The sequence below is a fragment of the Grammomys surdaster genome, unplaced genomic scaffold (genome assembly GCF_004785775.1).
Source record: "Grammomys surdaster isolate TR1022 unplaced genomic scaffold, NIH_TR_1.0 214, whole genome shotgun sequence".
Taxonomy (NCBI): domain Eukaryota; kingdom Metazoa; phylum Chordata; class Mammalia; order Rodentia; family Muridae; genus Grammomys; species Grammomys surdaster.
In genome coordinates this window covers 2151781-2169489 of record NW_021604659.1, presented here as the reverse complement: position 1 = coordinate 2169489, position 17709 = coordinate 2151781, and the positions used below count along the sequence as shown (strand labels likewise).

At 43.8% G+C, this 17709-nt stretch overlaps 1 protein-coding gene across 1 annotated transcript in view; it reads right to left on the bottom strand.

Moving 5' to 3' along the window:
- Adam12 (ADAM metallopeptidase domain 12) overlaps positions 1-17709 on the bottom strand; it is a 277083-nt gene that overhangs the window by 73012 nt on the left and 186362 nt on the right. Inside the window, exons 6-8 of the mRNA XM_028772568.1 lie at positions 11795-11981; positions 5355-5420; positions 4238-4309 (exon numbers count right to left, since the gene is read on the bottom strand). Coding sequence (XP_028628401.1) covers positions 4238-4309; positions 5355-5420; positions 11795-11981 — 325 coding nt within the window. The remainder of the gene's footprint in view (positions 1-4237; positions 4310-5354; positions 5421-11794; positions 11982-17709) is intronic.

The following is a 17709-nucleotide window of genomic DNA, read 5'->3' as shown; positions in this document are numbered from 1 at the left end:
AAAACTGCCATCCACATTGTGAGTACTGTGACTCCAGACTTTCAGAAAAGCTCACAGGCTTATGTAGGTCAAACGGAGCTCGGCAGCTGCCTGCCTGGCTCTGGGATCCCAGAATGTATGTAGACACAGTCAGAGACCCACATGAGTGACTGTCCGATATACACAACAGCCAGAATTGTCTGCTGTTGGTTCTTCCTGGGTGCAGGAATGTGGCACAAGCAGAACAAATAAAGATTAAAATGGCCTGGCCCTGATTCAGCGGCTCAGAGGTTAGCACAAGGCTTTAGGGCACAGGACATGCTACCATGAATCCGGTTAACTGATATGCTATCCCACTAAGCAATAGCACCAACAGGAAGTCCAGAGAATGCTGTGGTGGAGGAGTTAAAACTTTCTGGAAGGAATGAATGAGAAATGAGGGAGGTAGAATTCCCTAGGGACCCAGGAGAGCTTGCATTCTTCAGGCAACTGGCCTGGGAGGAGGAAGAGAAGGGGCGGTCACAAGACTAAAGACAGCAAAAGTAATTCAGACTCCTTCAGAGGATGGCTATTGAGGCTTGGAGCTGACGTCACAGCTTAAAAAGACTGGAGTGATGGCTTCAAGATGCGAAGTTTCAGTCCACAGACACTCACTCTGCTGTTCCTGTGGCAGTGGAATCAGGACCCAGAAAAGATGTCCCAAAGTGTTTCCTAGAAGCATGAACATCAGGTACCTATTCTGTTCCTGTTACCTGGGATTTTCTGGCCCTTTTTAGGACTTCACATTTGTCTCTAAGTCACTTCTCTGTCTTCCAGTCTGAAGCTTTTTCTTTCTTCAAACCAGTCCAGCTAAATGGTTATTAATTTAGAATGCCTAAACCCAGCCAAGATGTCAGCAAAAGAAGTGGCCACTGAGACAGTCAATGAGTTTTGGGCTGAGACTATCCCAAGAGTGTAGTTGCGAAACTGAAACTGGGAAGTCTGAGGTTGCTTGGAGCCAACAGCTATGGATACAGAGTTGCCCAAGGAGTCTGAGTGTCTTCTCCAGGGTCTCTAGGAGCTGTAGAAAGGTGAACAGGCATACCAGGGATAAACATGTCTTTGTGCTCAGCAAATTGGCTCAGCCCTCCTTTGTCCAGGCTGGCACACTTGACTGAGCCCACTAGGTCTTCTAGAATCATACTGCTCTTTAATGACTCACAAAAGCTATTGACAGACCCCTTCCCCATGTGCTCATTTTTAGTTTTATGAACTGAAGCAAGGTAGAACCTAGAATAATATGTAAAGACAGATTAGACGGAAGACTAGGTTATCACTTCTTAAAATGGGGCTTCAGCAATTTCTAGTTAGATACTAATGCAGCCCACCATTTCCTTTTACTTCTGAGGGTCAGGATGAGTTCTCTCCCTCTTTAGGGAAGAGGAGGTGAGGGCTATCAGATGACAGTCTGTCTTGGTGAGGTTAGCTTGCAAGCCTGGTCTCTTAACTACTTAACCCTTTCACTTTCTGTTGCTGTGTCTCTGTTTTATGTCACCTATTTTAGGCCAACTCTGGATGGATCTGTATCAAGCCTCTCCCCAGGTCAATCAGAGAAGAACAGGAAGGATAAGATTTAGGAAGCATCATTTTAAAGGGTAGTCACATGAACAAACAAAATGCTCCAGGGAATTCTAGCACCTCAGCCTGGTTGTGGTCCTGCTTTTCCATTTTAGACAGGTCTCAGGTAGCCCATGCTAGCCCCAAACTCACTCTGTAGGTGAGGATGACCTTAGACTTCTGATCTCCTGCCTCTACCTTCCAAGGGCTTTTCAGCCAAGTTTCACCACGGCCAGTCTCTGTGGTGCCAGGGATGGGACTCAATGCTTCATGCATGGAAAGTGGGTAACCCACATCCTCAGTCACTATGACCCAGCTTTAACTCCTTTGAAATGCTTGACATATTTTCCAGAATCCATGCTTTATGCCACCCTCCCCAAAGACTGGTTCCCTAACCAGGATTCTCCTTTATCTTTCAACTTTAGGATACACAGTAATGTGCAAAGAGTTACTACTAAAACATACTTAAAAACCACGTGTTGATCCAGAGTTCAGTCTGCCTCAAGGGTCTGATGAAAGAACTGGGACCTTTGACAGTCTAAATTCCAATTCATCAGCTCCCACCCTAGCTGTGTGGATCCTGTTCACACACAAACACAAGCATGCATGTATACACAGACACACAGACACACAGACACACAGACACACACACCCCAGCAGGAATGAGCATGCATGTGTGCATACACCAACACACATACACACACACACACACACACACACACACACACACACACACACACACGTGCCCATGTTCTGTGACCACAAGGAGTTACCTACTGTATCTATATGGGGCAGGAGCAGACAAAGCCCTTCTCTGCTTTGAATACACCCATTCACCCACACTCCATCTTGCAAGATCACTGTTGTGTCTGTAATAACCCCTGTGCCTATCCCAGGGAAAGTGAGTGGCTCTCACCTGTAACTCTAGAGACCTCTGCTCACAGCACCATTGAAGAGCTGTGACTTGGGTGCAGGAGGAAGGGTTTCTATGTCTACCTGATATGGGTCTGCTGTGACAGCAAAAAGAAGGACTCCAAATCTGATGGCTTCTAAGTTCATGGTACATAAAACTCAGGACAGTGAGGTCTATAGGCTCTTGTAGAGTCTAGACAAAATTATGGAAGGGATTTTGCCTTCCTCCTTCTGAAAATGTTGAAAATGCAAATTAAACAGAACAGGATTGCTTGGAAAGAAAGATGTAGCAAGAAGTCTTTCCAAACTGCTCTGTGTGAAAGGTGGCCATGCCACAGAGGCCTGGCTGTGAGAGGCACAGTTTAGCCAGATCTTCCTTTTCATACAGATGTCATGAGTAGGAGATGTGTTTCCATTGAGAAGCTCAGCTTTGTCTCTTCCTTCCACTGGTGACATCTGTAGTGTAGCCCTGTACCAGGTGAATTCCTGGCTTTCGGCCCTGGAGCTGTCAGCAACATAGAATATGAGAGTCTCCAGGGGACATCTGAAAACACTCACCTACACCTCTGCCAGCAAACAAGAAGTCAGACAAGTCTTTCCAAGCCACCCCCCACCTCCCTCCCCAAGGAGTCATCTGTAAGCTGCTGAGAGAAGCCCTGCCTCAGATAAGAACCACCAGCCCCAAACAGTCAGATTCTATCTGGCAGGAGGGCCACTGAGAGAAGAGTACATTAGACAGAACCCCCCATTTCCTTGCTAGCAAGCTGTAGAAGGTACCAGACTCCCAGGGGCTCTTCCCCCCAGAAATCATCTTACAAAAATGGTGGTGGGGTCTCCCTTGTTCCCAGAGAAGGTCTTCCAATAGCTGTTGTTCTTAGAGGAAGTGTTCTCCAAAGAGCTTCTGCAAATAGCATGGTTCATCAATCCTTGACATGTGATTGGGTTGTGAAGATTTTGATGTAATCAAACAGCTATTGCCTGGCTTGAATAATATTAGGGTGCTATTACTGGGAGGCGGGGCCTAGTTTAAGAATTACAAAGGTGTGTCCCAAAAAGATACACCTGGGGGCCACTCCTTGTCTCTTTTGGTTCCCTGGCCACCACAAGTTGAGCAACCATCCCTCTCAGCCATGATAGTTAAGAACCTTGGAGCCAGCAGACCTCAGCCTGAAACTCCCAAAGCCATAAGTCAAAATAAAGGTACCCTCCTCAACAGTTTTTTTTTTTTTTTTTTACAAATATCTACCATATCAATGGAAGGCAGAGGAGTAAGGGGGGGGGAACTAACGTGGTGACTGAGCCAGAAGTCAGTTTCCGGGTTCTGGAAATGGAGCCTGTAGAGTCCACCCTCTAGTCCACACTGGTGCATTATGAACTCCACAGTTGGAAAGCAAAGAAGAGGCCAGGCTACAAATTCTTGAAGTTTCAATGCACCCTACCAGAATCCTGTCTAATGCATTGTCCAGAAAATCTCTTAGGCTGAAACACTTCCTGGCAAGACAAGATCCTAGAGGAAGCTGAGTCTCCAAAGCTATCAACGGTCCAGACCAGCTAGGGCTGGAATCTCCTAAGTTTCCCAGGACCTGGAAAGCACCTGCTCAGAGGACTGGCCACTCAGAGGACAAGCACAGGCCACAGTGGCAGGTTATGGTTTTTCTGCTCCATTAGAGAAAGTGTGCTTAATTTTCCCAACCTCATTTCTGAACACTGGCAGGATCCGCAGGATTTAATCACCTGCGAAGAAACTTACCTTGTCGACGTGATTGGCAATCTCTATTAATCGCTGCTTAACTTTCTCCAGATCTTTTCCTTGCCTCTGAAACTTAACAATTTTAAATGCCAGCATTAATAATGGTCAGAATATCAATCAGGATTCCTCCTCTCATATCCCGGGCTTTGGTGACACCTTGTACTCCTAGGGGACCCTCCAATACAGTACAAAGGGCTCTCATTGTGCCAGGTAGTTTCCTCCGCTGGGGAGTCCCTGCAGTTCCATAAACTGGTTTGAGCCAAGGTCTCACAGGACAGTAACTTCTGCAAATCCTCCAACTTCATAAATGATGGAGGAAGGGACATGTTTTGGCAAAGATAAAATGAACAACGGGAAGACTCTCCAAAGCCACTTTTCATATCATCGCCTTGATTTTATCTTCCTGAGATACTTCCTTTATACTTGTTTTTAAACATTAAATATGAGAAGCAAGAAAAACTCATGGCAACGTGTCCAAGGAGAATGGGGAAAAAATTAACACATTCTTTCCTTTAAGTTGACCTTCCAGAATGGGCAGAGTTTTCTGAGAACTTGTTAAGCTGTTTTCATTCTTGAGTGCTGAATGCACTTAGGAGAAAAATGTCACCAATTTATAGTATGTTAACAGAATGGTAAGAAACCATAGGGAAGATAATCTAAAGAAGACTGATTAAAAATAAATTTAAAGAAAAAAAAAACCAACAAGAGTGCAAAGCCATTATCACAAGGGGGAAGGATTCCTCTACCATGTTTGTATAGCATTCATTCATTCATTTATTCATTCAAATTAAGATATATCCAACTTTCCCCAAAATGTCAAAATGTAATTTAAAGCCAACTCTCATTCTTCCTAGATAAGTCTCCTTACTTAGAGAGTTTAGCTACAGTGAAACCCTGTGTTATTGGTGGGTTCACCAATTTTTACATTACACTAGATGCATCTTAAATGGTCTGTGCTTCCTCAGGTCAAAAAAAAAAGCTCATTTTTAAATTCTCATCTTCAATGTTTGTAAGAAGATATATCGACAGTGGAGGTAAAGCGAGTCCTAACTGGCCAGGTAGTTTCTCTCATTTCTTTTTGAGGCCAATTGTACAGAGGAGTTTTACCGGTCCTTACCTCTCTGTTGTCTGCCACAATAACCAGCTCTACATACTTGGTCGTCTTAAGGGTCTCTCTCTTATGCTGTCAAAAGAAAGTGAAAGTTTAGTTTCCCTTAATACTTCAAGGAGGTGTCTAGAACACTGTGCATGTCTTTCAAAAACAGAAACAAGACAACAATAGCAATATTTGGTGGGGAGACTCTTCCTCTCCTGGGCTTTGTGACTATGTACCCCCTAGAAGTTGACTCCCAGACTCAGTGATCTTGGGAAGCCTCAGGAGGGTGATCTGATTCCCACTTCCACATGGAAAACCCTAAAAAGGAGTTTAACATTCTTGCTGCCTCATTGATTATGAATTTAAAAGAAGTCATGATCATTTTTAAACAAAATGAACACATAAACATCTCCAAAGAGCATTCTAGAAAGAGGGCCAGCAAAAGCTTGCTGTTATAGATTACACATGGGTGTGAAGACCTCTAAAGACTACAGTGGAGCCCAGCCTGTCACTGGTGTTTCTTGAACTTTTATGGCCCATGTGCATCTGCTCCATGCTTTGAGGAAAGTAGAGGAGAACACACTTTGTAGAGAAACTGTGATTCCCTCTGGGAAATGCTGTATTCTTTTTGGGATGCTTGTGGCCAGTCATTTAAGAACATAGCTTGAAGCAGTAGAAGATGCTGATAAGCATAGAGACAAAGGTAGGTGCATAGATCAGGAAGAAATAGAATCTTTTAAAAGGCCTAGGGGATGACTTGGGAGGGTTGATATTGGCAAGAGTGGAACAGCTGAATGTGGAAACTGTGTATCAAGGTGCAGAACCCAGCCTCAGCAGTAGAGATATAGATCCAAACAAGATGGTCTCTGAGGCAGGATATAACATTTTAATCAAGCTTCCTCAGAAAGCATTTGCACTCTTCTGTAAATTACTGGGAGGATCCCAAAGGCATTTTTTTTTTAGGGGAAATAAAACAATTCATGGAGGGTGGTCTCAAAAAACTCAAACATTGAAAACAAAAAGAAGCAAAGCCTTCTGTTTCTGCAATAACACACAGTTGAAGGAAGTGGGGGTTGTGCTTGTCTCTGGTCCTTCCCAACCAAAAATGCTGGTTTATGACTTAAGTCTCATACAGGGCTTAAGCTGAAAACTCAATGTTACAACCACTTGTCCAGACAAAAGCAAAAGAGATGAAGGCATGCTTTGAATCAGGTTTCCAGTCACATAATCCAGAGGGAAACATCTTTCATAAAACAAATCTCCAGCAGTCCAGAATCTTCCAAACAGATTTTTACAAGAAAAATGTTTGTATTATAGTGGTGTTCCTGCTTGCTGCCCAGCTGTGCTGATTCATGAATTTAGGTGTCCCTGAAGAAATCTGGAAACCTCATGGAGGAAGGAAAATAAAGTACCATGAAAGGTATAATTTCTCACGCTTTTACGGTGCTGCAAGGAGAAACTGTCAGGCTTGGTAACTGTATGCACAGGCAGGCTTCACCATGCTAACTACAAATTCAGAAAGGCAAAAGTTAGCCCCCCTGTGTGTTCAAAATGAGCCACTTCTGGAAATAAAGTCTTGTGATTTTCCCTTACTTAGTGGCCAAAGGAATAGAACTTTCTCCATCCTTTTTCTCCTCACCTCTGTGATGTAAGCTTGTATATGTGTTTGTATTATGCTACTGTAGGTGTGTGTGTGTGTGTGTGTGTGTGTGTGTGTGTGTGTGAGAGAGAGAGAGAGAGAGAGAGAGAGAGAATATGCATGACGCGCATACACATGGAGACCAGAGGTTGATGGCAAGTGTATTCCTCTAACTCTTTGCACCTTGATTTTTTTTTGATATATCATTTCTCAGTGAACTGAGAGTTTATGATTTCAGTTAGGTTGGCTTGCTAGTGAGTCTCTGGGATCTGGAAGTTTCCCACTCCTCTGCTGGTGCTGGGGTGATAGGTGCCTGCTGCTGTACCTGGCTCTGTACATGGGTGCTGGGGATCTGAACTCAGAGTAGAATGCAGTTTTCTGACTGTGCCATCCTTCCAGCTCCCAGGAACCAATTTCTTTCTCTCTCTCTCCCCTCTCTCCCCTCTCTCCCCTCTCTCCCCTCTAATATAACCTATTCAACCATGAACAAATCCAGCTAATCATGCAGACAAAAACATGGCTGTGGAAATGGAGAAATAAATTAATCTCTCATGAAAAACTCTTCGAGAGAGCTCTGACTGCTTAGGCATTTACACTTCTCAGACTGCAGAGGGAGGAATCTCTGAGCAGAGGACATTTCCAACTGGCTTTGGATCATCGTTTAGAAAACATACAATCCCAGATAATGAAAACAAACATATGAACACAATTTTCCTGTCTCTGCAGTTTTCAGAGAAATCCACATTTTCTCATGAATTTAGAGAATTGCAAGCTCAGAGAGAAGTTTAACCACATCGTAATGAAAAGCCACAGGGGAGTGGCCAGCTCCCTGCTGAAAGAGAGACTTAAATTACCTCCATGGGATCTCTACCTATCTACGCTGTCCAGTTTTAAAAAAATACACTTCAAAATTGTGATATGGGCAGCAACATTAGAAACTGCTTGGTTGACTGAATTTTTACTTTTGCAGGATTGTGAACAAAAGCTTGTTCCCAAACCCGCACCTCTGAGACTGGCCCAACAGTTTCAGCTCCAATGTAGGGATAGAGTTGAGAACAAGGTACCCAAGAGGAAACTAATTCTTGGACTTCTGAAAGTCAACCCAGCCAAGTTCCCAGAATCTGTCCTCTGAACAGATCTCTGGTACAGAGACCTTAACTTGAGCTAGAAAAGGAAGGAGAGACCAGGGTATCAATGGGTTTTCACAGCAATCTTATCTTCTTATAGCCAGACCCCTGGCAAAACATTTGCTCATCCCACAGTGTCTTCTGGGAGCTTTCTGTGTGCCATGTGATGGATGGGTTAGGTAGTGAAGATGTAGGAATGGACAAGACCAAGGCCACTTACTGCCTTCATGAAGTAAATTCCTTCTCTGCTATTGGAATGTATAGTTTGATTTTCTTATTAGCAAACTTAGCCTTTGTCTCTCTTACAAAGCTTTCTGAGGTGGCTGCTAAAGTCCTTTTCTAGGTTTTCTATTTGCTTTGACACGTGGTCCCATGTAACCCAGGCTGGCCTCTAACTTACTATGGAGCTGAGGGTGATCCTGAACTTCTGATCGTCCTACCTCCATCTCTAGAGTGCTAGGTTCACAGGCATGCACCACTATATTCAGTTTAGGAGATGCCAGGGATAGAACTTGAGGCCTTATGCAGAGGCCTCAAGTGAACCTCAAGCTCTGGATTGGTAGCCCATGGGGAGGGAAGGAGTCCAGGCAGGTGAGCTGAGTACCAAGAAACATTAAGGTGGACTTAAAAAATCCCGGAGAGAAAATGATGACACTCTTGCCTTCCAGAGGCAAATGGGGCTCTCACTATAATATAATATAGAACTCTGTAAAAGTGACAAACAGCTCAGCTTTATGTGATAGTCGGCATGAACTCCCAAATCAGATGGATTTGTGATGCTCAGTGAAGAAAAAAATGCAAACATCTGCAGAGAAGTTGAGATAGTTAACATTTAGGGGGGTCAGGAAAACGCTAGAGAGGAGCAATTGTGCTCTGCACACTGCATAAACAAGATTAATTAGCTGCAGCTACATTGATTTTTTTTTAAGTATAGAATAAAGGCAGCATAGTGAGGCAAGTGACGGGCATGAAACTCAAATCTGTGTTCTTTCTGTTCATCACAGCGCTCTCCAAAACAACTGGGAACTCCCAAGTATTCTGCTTATCTGGAAATTATTTTTTGCACAGTCTATAGTATATACCCCCAGTTTAGGATGTTTTCTTTCCCTCGTGGAAGACCATCACAAGAAAGTTTAAAGCAACACTGGGAGTTGAGGTGAATGACATAGGCATCCATGCCTTCTCTTTTCCATTTAAAGGGTCATTTACACTTCCACATTAGCAACACGGTGTCACTAGGCAGGAGCTCTTATTTCTCTTCATGTCAACATGACTGGAAATGACGGTACCAATCATGGTTCTAGAGAGCCATATATGCTCAAAGAATTAAAACATAGTCAGCACGTACAAACTGAGTTTGTACTTCTAAATGAAATGAGAGTACATTGGAGCATCATTTAAACTGTCAAGTTATAAAGCACGCAATGTGGGGAACAGGCATTCAACCAGGTACTCAAAGCCAAGAGCCTGAAAACAAAATGCAAATGTTCTACTTGTTTATGATGGGTGAAGCTTGGCTCTGTCACATCCTAGCTGGGGTCTGGACTTAAAAGCAGGCATGTTTGAAGAGTGAAATAAACATGAGAGGGACTGGAGAGGCTGCCTCTGATTCTCATTCTTAGGTCTGTCACTCAAGAGGAGGTGGGGCAGCGGGGGAATGAAAGAGAGACCTTTCTTGAGCTGAGGTGCTGCTGCTGCTGCTGGAAACATCTCCCTGACTCAAGTGTGCATGCGTGCAAGTGTGCACGTAGATACATGTGCTCATGTGTGCACCTGTGTGTAGACTAGAAGGCTGCTTCAGGTATTCTTCCTCAGGACACCATTCATAGGTTGTTGCTCTTGTTGTTATTTGTTTGGTTGGTTAGTTTAATTTAATTTTGTTTTTGAGACAGAATTTTTCACCGAACTTGCCAAATAGTCTAGGATGGCTGGCCAGGGAGTCCCAGAGATCTTCCTGTCTCCACCTTCCCAGAGACTGTATTACAAAATAGCATCGGTATGCCTAGCCTTTAAAAAAAATTAGTTATTAATATAGCTTCAGGAGATCAAACTCAGGTCTACATGCATGTGCTTTACTGACTGAGTGATTTCTCTAGCCTCATTTTGTTGTTATTTTGAAATAGGATTCCAGAAATTGGCTGTATAACAAGAATGCCCAGAAATTCTTCATCCCCTATCTCCACACTGCTGAGATCATGAGTGTACTATGATTGTTGGTGTTTCTGGGTAGTTTTAAGATCCTGAAATTCCAATAGGCTCCCCTGACCCATATCCCTTAAATATCAATGCTGAGGTGAGCCCCAGAACTTAAGGGAGAGTGCGTCCCTCTATGGGAAGGCAGACAAATTAAAAAAATGTACATGGACAATCTTGGGAACCATCAGAGGGCAGATGGTTTTGAATCTCATGGTGCAAAATCTGGATGGACAGGAAAAAGCCCATAACTCGGCAGTTTAGTGGTTTAGGGGAACAGACATTCTGTACAGGTATAAAGAGAACACTAGGAGGGGGCGAAAACATGGAATATAACTCTTACTCTTTCAACTTAGAGGATTGAGAAGGGTAGGGTAGTTCAGCAGTAGTACATTTGGCCTAGTATGAGCAAGGCCCTGTCCAATTTCTAGGACAGCTGGAAAGCAAAAAGAAGAAAAGAAAGTGAGTAAGAATGGATGGATTAAAATGCACCAAGAATAATCTTTAGGGAATGTTGACTGTGGGGTGTGCGGTCTAGCTCAAATCTGGAAAAGACAAAATGTGTGATGGATATGAAGAACATGTCACTCTTGCTGTACTTGGCAATAAGATGTTAGCACAGGGGACACCATATGTTTGATTTTTACATATTTCTTCTCAGTAGGAATAGGGAACACACATACACACACATACACACACCAAAAACAAACAAACAAACAAACAAACAAACAGGAAAAAGCTGATACTTTGATCTTTGGTTATAATCTAGTGGAGGAAAAGACACATTACTCCTTGCCCACAAAGCTCTACTGTGGCCTGCACAGTCCATGTGAATGGCAACTAGCAGTTACCATAGGGCAGTGTTGTTCCAGGGTATTACGGGAAATGGTGAGAGGAATTAGCCTGTAGCACGGACTCTGTTGACAACTCCAATGCTACAGCAAAAAGGGAGTCAGGGCAGGAGGTCAGACAAGGCAAGCTGCTTCCCAGTCCTGGAGGGAAGGGTAAACACTAGCAACATAGCCCAGGGATAAACAAGACTTTGGTAAAATCACTGGAGAAGACTCAGTGGCCCTTAGCACATGCAGGTGGCTAAAGCATGTTCATCTTCTGTCCACACTTCTGAGATCCCACACTGTGGGATGAGGAAACCTCAGTGTGGAGAGTGAGAGGGGGTGGGGAATCCGTGATTGCTGTGTTGACCAGCAGGGTGCCCTACCCTGGCTTTACACTGCTGTCTGTGCCCTTGATGACTTTGACATTCTCTGACCCCCCGGAGGATGGGACCTTACTTGTCACAAGTTAACAGATCTGATGTTTACATTTGCTCTGAAGGTGCAGGGATTTGAGTTTGTAAACATACTCTCCACAGGCCATCCCCTACATCCTGAGGAATGGATGCCATTCTGTCCACACAACATCCATCAGCGAGGTTGCTCTAGACCTCTTAACACTACTACAGCTCTTGGCTCAAGAAACATGAACTTGGAATTCCCTCTTACCCTTCTTGCCCACATTTGAGAGGATTCGGGGGAGACATCTTCCATGGTGAGGTGGGACTTGTTATGATGTGACCCACACAGCCCTTGGATGTTCTTCATGTTCTCAGCTGGGACGAGTTTGTATTTGTCAGTGGTGTTTTTCACCGGTTCTAAGATGTAGGTTTTATTTTCAAACACGATTAGTCCCCTGTTAAGAAGGTAATACAAATATTAATTTTTAAGGACAGTACCTCATTTATGGTGAAGATAGATCTTTTTAAAGTATTTGCTTTTGCTTATTTCTCTCTTTCTGTATGTGTGTGTGCGTGCACGCACACACACATGCACACATGTGGGCTCATGTATAACACATGTGTGGAGAGGTCTAAGGAGGCCAGAAGACAATGTTGGTTTCCAGAACTGGAGTTACAGATGTTTGTGAGACACCCAGGATGGATGCTGGGAATCAAGTTTTGGTCCCTTTGGGTGCTATTAGTCACTGAAGCATCTCTCTAGCACCCAGGATACAGTTCTTAATGAAAGAGAAAACAAAAGGGGAAATCCTGACTTATTTGTATTTTTAAGCTTTAGTTGGAAAAGACATTGATATGGTTTGTATTTGTCATTCACTTTTGAAATTGGTTGAAAACCAAGTTTGGGGATTTCACTTGTTCCAAATATTTTTATAGTAAAGAACAGACTTCATTGTGCCTCTCTGTTTCTTGGGTTTTTTTGTAAATCTCAAAGATATATTACTACGAAAAAGAGTCTGGCAAAAAGATCCATGTGACACTAAGTGCATCTGAATTAGCTCAAAAAGGAAACTTTCCCTTCTCTTTAAAAAATATAGTTTCTGCTCTGAAATAATTTGTCCTAGTCAAACCTGTTTTCTAAATCTTTGAAGAGATTCAGATATAAAAACGGGGGAAGATTTATAATGCTTTAAAAAAAGTTTTCTTATTTAATCTATGGGAGATGAACATGTCAAAGGACCTATCTGAGAAGCCACCGTGGACTGAATGTGAAATGTAGCCTGCCCCCCACAGCTCCAGTGTTGTGACTGGTGCTCCCCAGGTTTCAGTGCTGTTTGGGAAGGCTGCAGAACCTTTAGGAGACAGAGCCTTGTTGGAAGAAGTGGGTCAGGTGGGTGGGACTTGAGGTTTTATAGCCTGGTCCTACTTTCTGTCTATTCTGTACTTCCTGACTGTGGTGGAATATGGCCAGAAGCCTCTAGCTCCTGCTGCCATGCTCTCCTGGCCTGCTGACTGTATCCCTTGCATTCTAAGTCAACGCAAACCTTGCCTCTCTTAAATTACCTCATTAGGTATTTTCCCATACTAACAAGAAAAGTAATTAATACCGTACCCCAACATTTAAGCGCCAATCCTTGGATGTATATGTGGTGATAGCCTTAAGCCAATTGGGAGTTCATTTTTATCTCTCTCTCTGTGTGTGTGTGTGTGTGTGTGTGTGTGTGTGTACTCATATGGAGGCCAAAGGTCAATTTTATGAATCTTCTTTGATCACTTTATACCTTATTCTTTGAGGCAGGGTCTCTCAATCAAATTCAAGGGTCACCTATGACCAGTGGTACTTGCTCTGGGGACCACATGCCTTCCAAAGCTGCAATTACAGCTGTTATGGTCATCAGGCATTTACTTGTAGTATTCTGGGGATCTGAACTCCAGTCTTCTTGTGTGCACATCAAATGGGAAACCCTTTATAGAACTGAGGAACACCGTGGAAGCTTCTCTGTCTTGTAGCTGGGCAAGAGCATCCTGGCACCCTGGGGCTCCAAGTTCAAGCTCCAGCTCTGACACTTCCTAGTTATTATGTTTAGGCTCCCGAGTGTCCTAAACTTGCTTTCTTCACCCGCACTATGTGGATAACAGTAACTTCAGGGCACAATTGCTACACCACTCAGTGAGACCTTTCAGCTCCACAGGCAACCAAGTTACTGTTTAAATTGTAGCATCTCTCTTCCTTGGATAAGGACAGATCCCCATATCAGGCTGCTGTTCACAGGTTTTTCCAAAGACTGATAATTTTAGGCAAATCTCATGCTTTGTGAATGTATCTTACCCACAGGAATGCTGGCCATCTGTTGCTCCCTGATATTAAATGCAGCACTCATAAGATAAACACCCTTCTGGGAATGACAATGACCCAAACAGAACCTTGTGAGCCAACAGTTAGGCTTGGAAATAAAAGTGTATAGTTTTAAAATACATGGACAAAGAAACCCTGGGTGAAGCAGTGGCTTAGAAGCCAAATCTGAGCGAGTGACTGATTATGGTTAGGGAAACAAAGAAAACAGGGGTATCTCATAACTCCCTCATCAGCCTCCAGAATCTGCTTGATCAATGTCACAGCTAACTTTCTTTACCACCAGACCAACAAACTTCCTATACATTGAACCTGGATTCACTGCTGCCATGGATGCAGAATCCAGCCAACTCCAACAGTCTCTCAGCAAACTGGGCTAAAAGCCCTCATCCAGAAAACCTACAAAAGGTGAGCTAATGGAGATTTTTATTGACTGGGTCCCAGAAAACTGCCACCAGGACCCCATTAATGTCTCAGTGGGACCAGTGAAACAGTGGGAGCCATGTACAAGCTCTAGGCAATGCTTTGGGCACTGTACAGCCACCCCTGCTGAGACTCTGTGAATTGGAGCATGGCAGCCACATGGAGACTACCTCAGCTATCCCTGGGCTCACAGCACAGAGCCAAGTAGCTCATTAAGAAAACTCCATGGAGAGCTGGAGCTAGGAACTCCTGAGAGAAGAACAGGACTGCTGAAAATCAACAAAGAGGAGAGCTCAGAGCAGAGCAAGGAAGGCAATGCAGCGATCTGCCCAGGGAGACAAAAACCAACATCCAGGCCTCTCACTGCAGTCTCTTCAATCTCTGTTGAGTTTCCAGCCCCACTCCCTAGTTAATCCTCATCTATATACTCCAGGCAGTGTAGCAGAACAGCACATCGCCCATGCTTGTGCTGTTCGCCCTATTTCTTTTCTCTTTCCCCATCTCCTTTCCTCCTATTACATCAACTAGAGCCCAAAGGCTGACCTGGTAGATGACATCATAGTCTATATCTTTATCCCACTCTGTCACTTACCATTAACTCTCCACTCCCTTTCCCTCCTTGCCTCTATTAGTTGTACTCTTCCTCTATGTGTGTGTTCTCAGTGGATTCCTACTCTTCTGTTTTTGCTGGTTTTAAGAATGTACTATGTATGACACAGGATGCCTCTTTTCCAATCTTGTCTATTCTGTGTTCTGTGTCCTTCTTGAATCTTGGTTGGCTTCTGGAATCTAGGGAGATTTGGGGATTTTCTTCTGTGGTTATTTTCTTCTGTGAAATAGTTTCATCTTTTGTATGAAATTCTTCTCCCTCTTCAGTGTCTGTAATTTGTAATTTTCGCCTGTTTGGGGTGCTCCCCTTTCTCTAGTTCCCATCTAGCAACATAATAATGAACCACTCACTATGACTTCTCGCTTCCATTTCTTTTCCTCCCACTCATACCCACAATCACTAACATCCGTATAGACCATCTGGGTTCCTTTACTCACTAGAACAATCGTTATTTAACAAGAGTCTGTTTTGTAGCCACCTGCTACTCACTCTACTCTGAGAGTCAGTTAACTGCTAGAGAGTGCCTATTCCTGCAGTCAGTATCAACTCACAGGGTTGGACTAATGATCAATCTTGGTGCCTGCACAAGTTTGATGGAGGGAAAGCTCACCCATCAGGACTCTGCTACAACCTGGTCTCTCTTGAACTGTAAATCTCTCCACTGAATGAAGAGATGTGGCCTGAATTAAAAGAAGAAAGAAAATCCTAGTCAACCATCTGCCATCACATGGGAAGATCCTAGTACAAAACCTGAAGAGATCTGAAAAATCAGGACTTTGTGTCTCCTTCTACACCAATCCACGGATAGTCTTGGCTCCTGATGAGAAGGACTTAGACAAAACTCTAGTCGCAAAAATCAAAGAAATGATTGTAAATATGTTCATACAGCTTGTGGAGGATGCAAATATTCTCCCAGAGAGCACAAACAAGACTAAGTAAGGAAGTCAATTCATGATCCGGAAATAGAAAGTAAAGTAATACTGAAGTAAAGAAATCCTAGCTGGGCGGTGGTGGCGCACGCCTTTAATCCCAGCACTTGGGAGGCAGAGGCAGGTGAATTTCTGAGTTCGAGAGTTCGAGGCTAGCCTGGTCTACAGAGTGAGTTCCAGGACAGCCAGGGCTACACAGAGAAACCCTGTCTCGAAAACCAAACCAAAAAAAGAAAAGAAAAGAAATCCTGAAGAAATTAGGATGGAGATGAAAACACAAGAGATAAAATGAACAGTCGTGTATAAAGCCTCCTCAATAGAATATGTCACAATGGAATATCTGGGCTTGGAGACAAAATAGAACAAGCAGATCAGCCTATCAAGGCCAATAATAGATTATAAAATGTATGGGTGGAACATACACGGATGTGGGCATACCACAGACAGGTAAAAATGACAAATTATGCTCACCAAAGTGGGAGAAGAATTTCATGCAAAAGATGAAACTATTTCACAGAAGAATATCCCTAAATCTAGGGATAAAGAAGCTAACCCAGAAATAAGAGGGACACAGAACACTCAATAGACAAGACTAGGAGAGAAGCTTCCTGTGTCATATTACATTTTAAAATTAGAAAATACGGAACAAAGGAAGTACACTGAAAGCTTCAAAAGAGAAGAATCAGGCTACAAGGAAAGATAAGACCATTAGAACAATTGCTAACTTTTCAATCAAAACTATAAAAGCACAAGAGCTTGGGATGAGGCATTTCTTATCTAAAGGGTCACAAGTGCCAACCCAGCTTAATATAACCTGCAGAACCATCTATCATAACTGAAAGTGAAGGAAACACTTTCCATGGTTAAGACAGGCTAAAGGAATTCATGACCATCAAACTGCTCCTACACAGAACACCACGGTGAATACTTGGGATTGAAGTGAAAGATAAACATACTGAAGAGGCTAGTGGAAGAAAAAAAATAAATGATGGATAAGAGAAGTTAAACACGACTTCCGGTCTGGGCCCGAGCATAGAGCAGGTCACAGGCGGCAGCGCCGTACCCAACCCCAGAAAACCAAGAGAAACAGGGACTCCCAGGAGCTTGAACTCACGCAACATCCCAGGTAAAAATGAATCACCTGTGATGCCTGCTGTTAGAAGTTCTAATCCAGATGTGCCAGAAGCCAGGACCCTCGCCCTTACCCTCACCCCCTACCTTTCCCCACCTGCACAATGTGCTCTGAAGCTTGGCAACTGTAAGATCCTGCTTGGCAACTGCAGATAGACTCAAAGCAGTGTACCATATCTTCTGAAGAATAGCAGGTTTCAGTCCTCCTCGCCCCCACAAATAACTAGGACCTGCTGGTCGGGTCAAGTGGCGCTCAGACGTGGGGCTCGAGGCACAGACCCCTCCGGACGGACCCTCATTGAGAGGACATGTGCACGACATCAAGATTGAGTGAGACAGAGATCGTTGCCCATGACCTGTTGTCCTCGGAACCAGGTTGATTCTGCCATCAAGAAGACGGTTGAAGTTCATTACCATCAGCTGAAAATTGAAGAGGATCCAGAAGTGACTCCGCAGGAGACTGACACAGCTGCCAGCTCCCCTGCCTCCCCCTACGGTCGACCCCTAGACTTCCACGCCCTCCAGAAAGGTTCCTGGTATGCCTGGTTTTGCCCTCGTTTCTCTCGCTAGAGAGCTTGGCCTCTTGATCACCCCAACAAAAGTTGGCTTTTTCCTAAACCAAGGCCACCCTTGATATGGCCGCTAATATTGGGGAGCCTTCCTTTATGACAATATTACACCCCAAACTGACAAATGGTTGGTAACTTGAACATTTACAAGAGACTAGGATGGCTGTG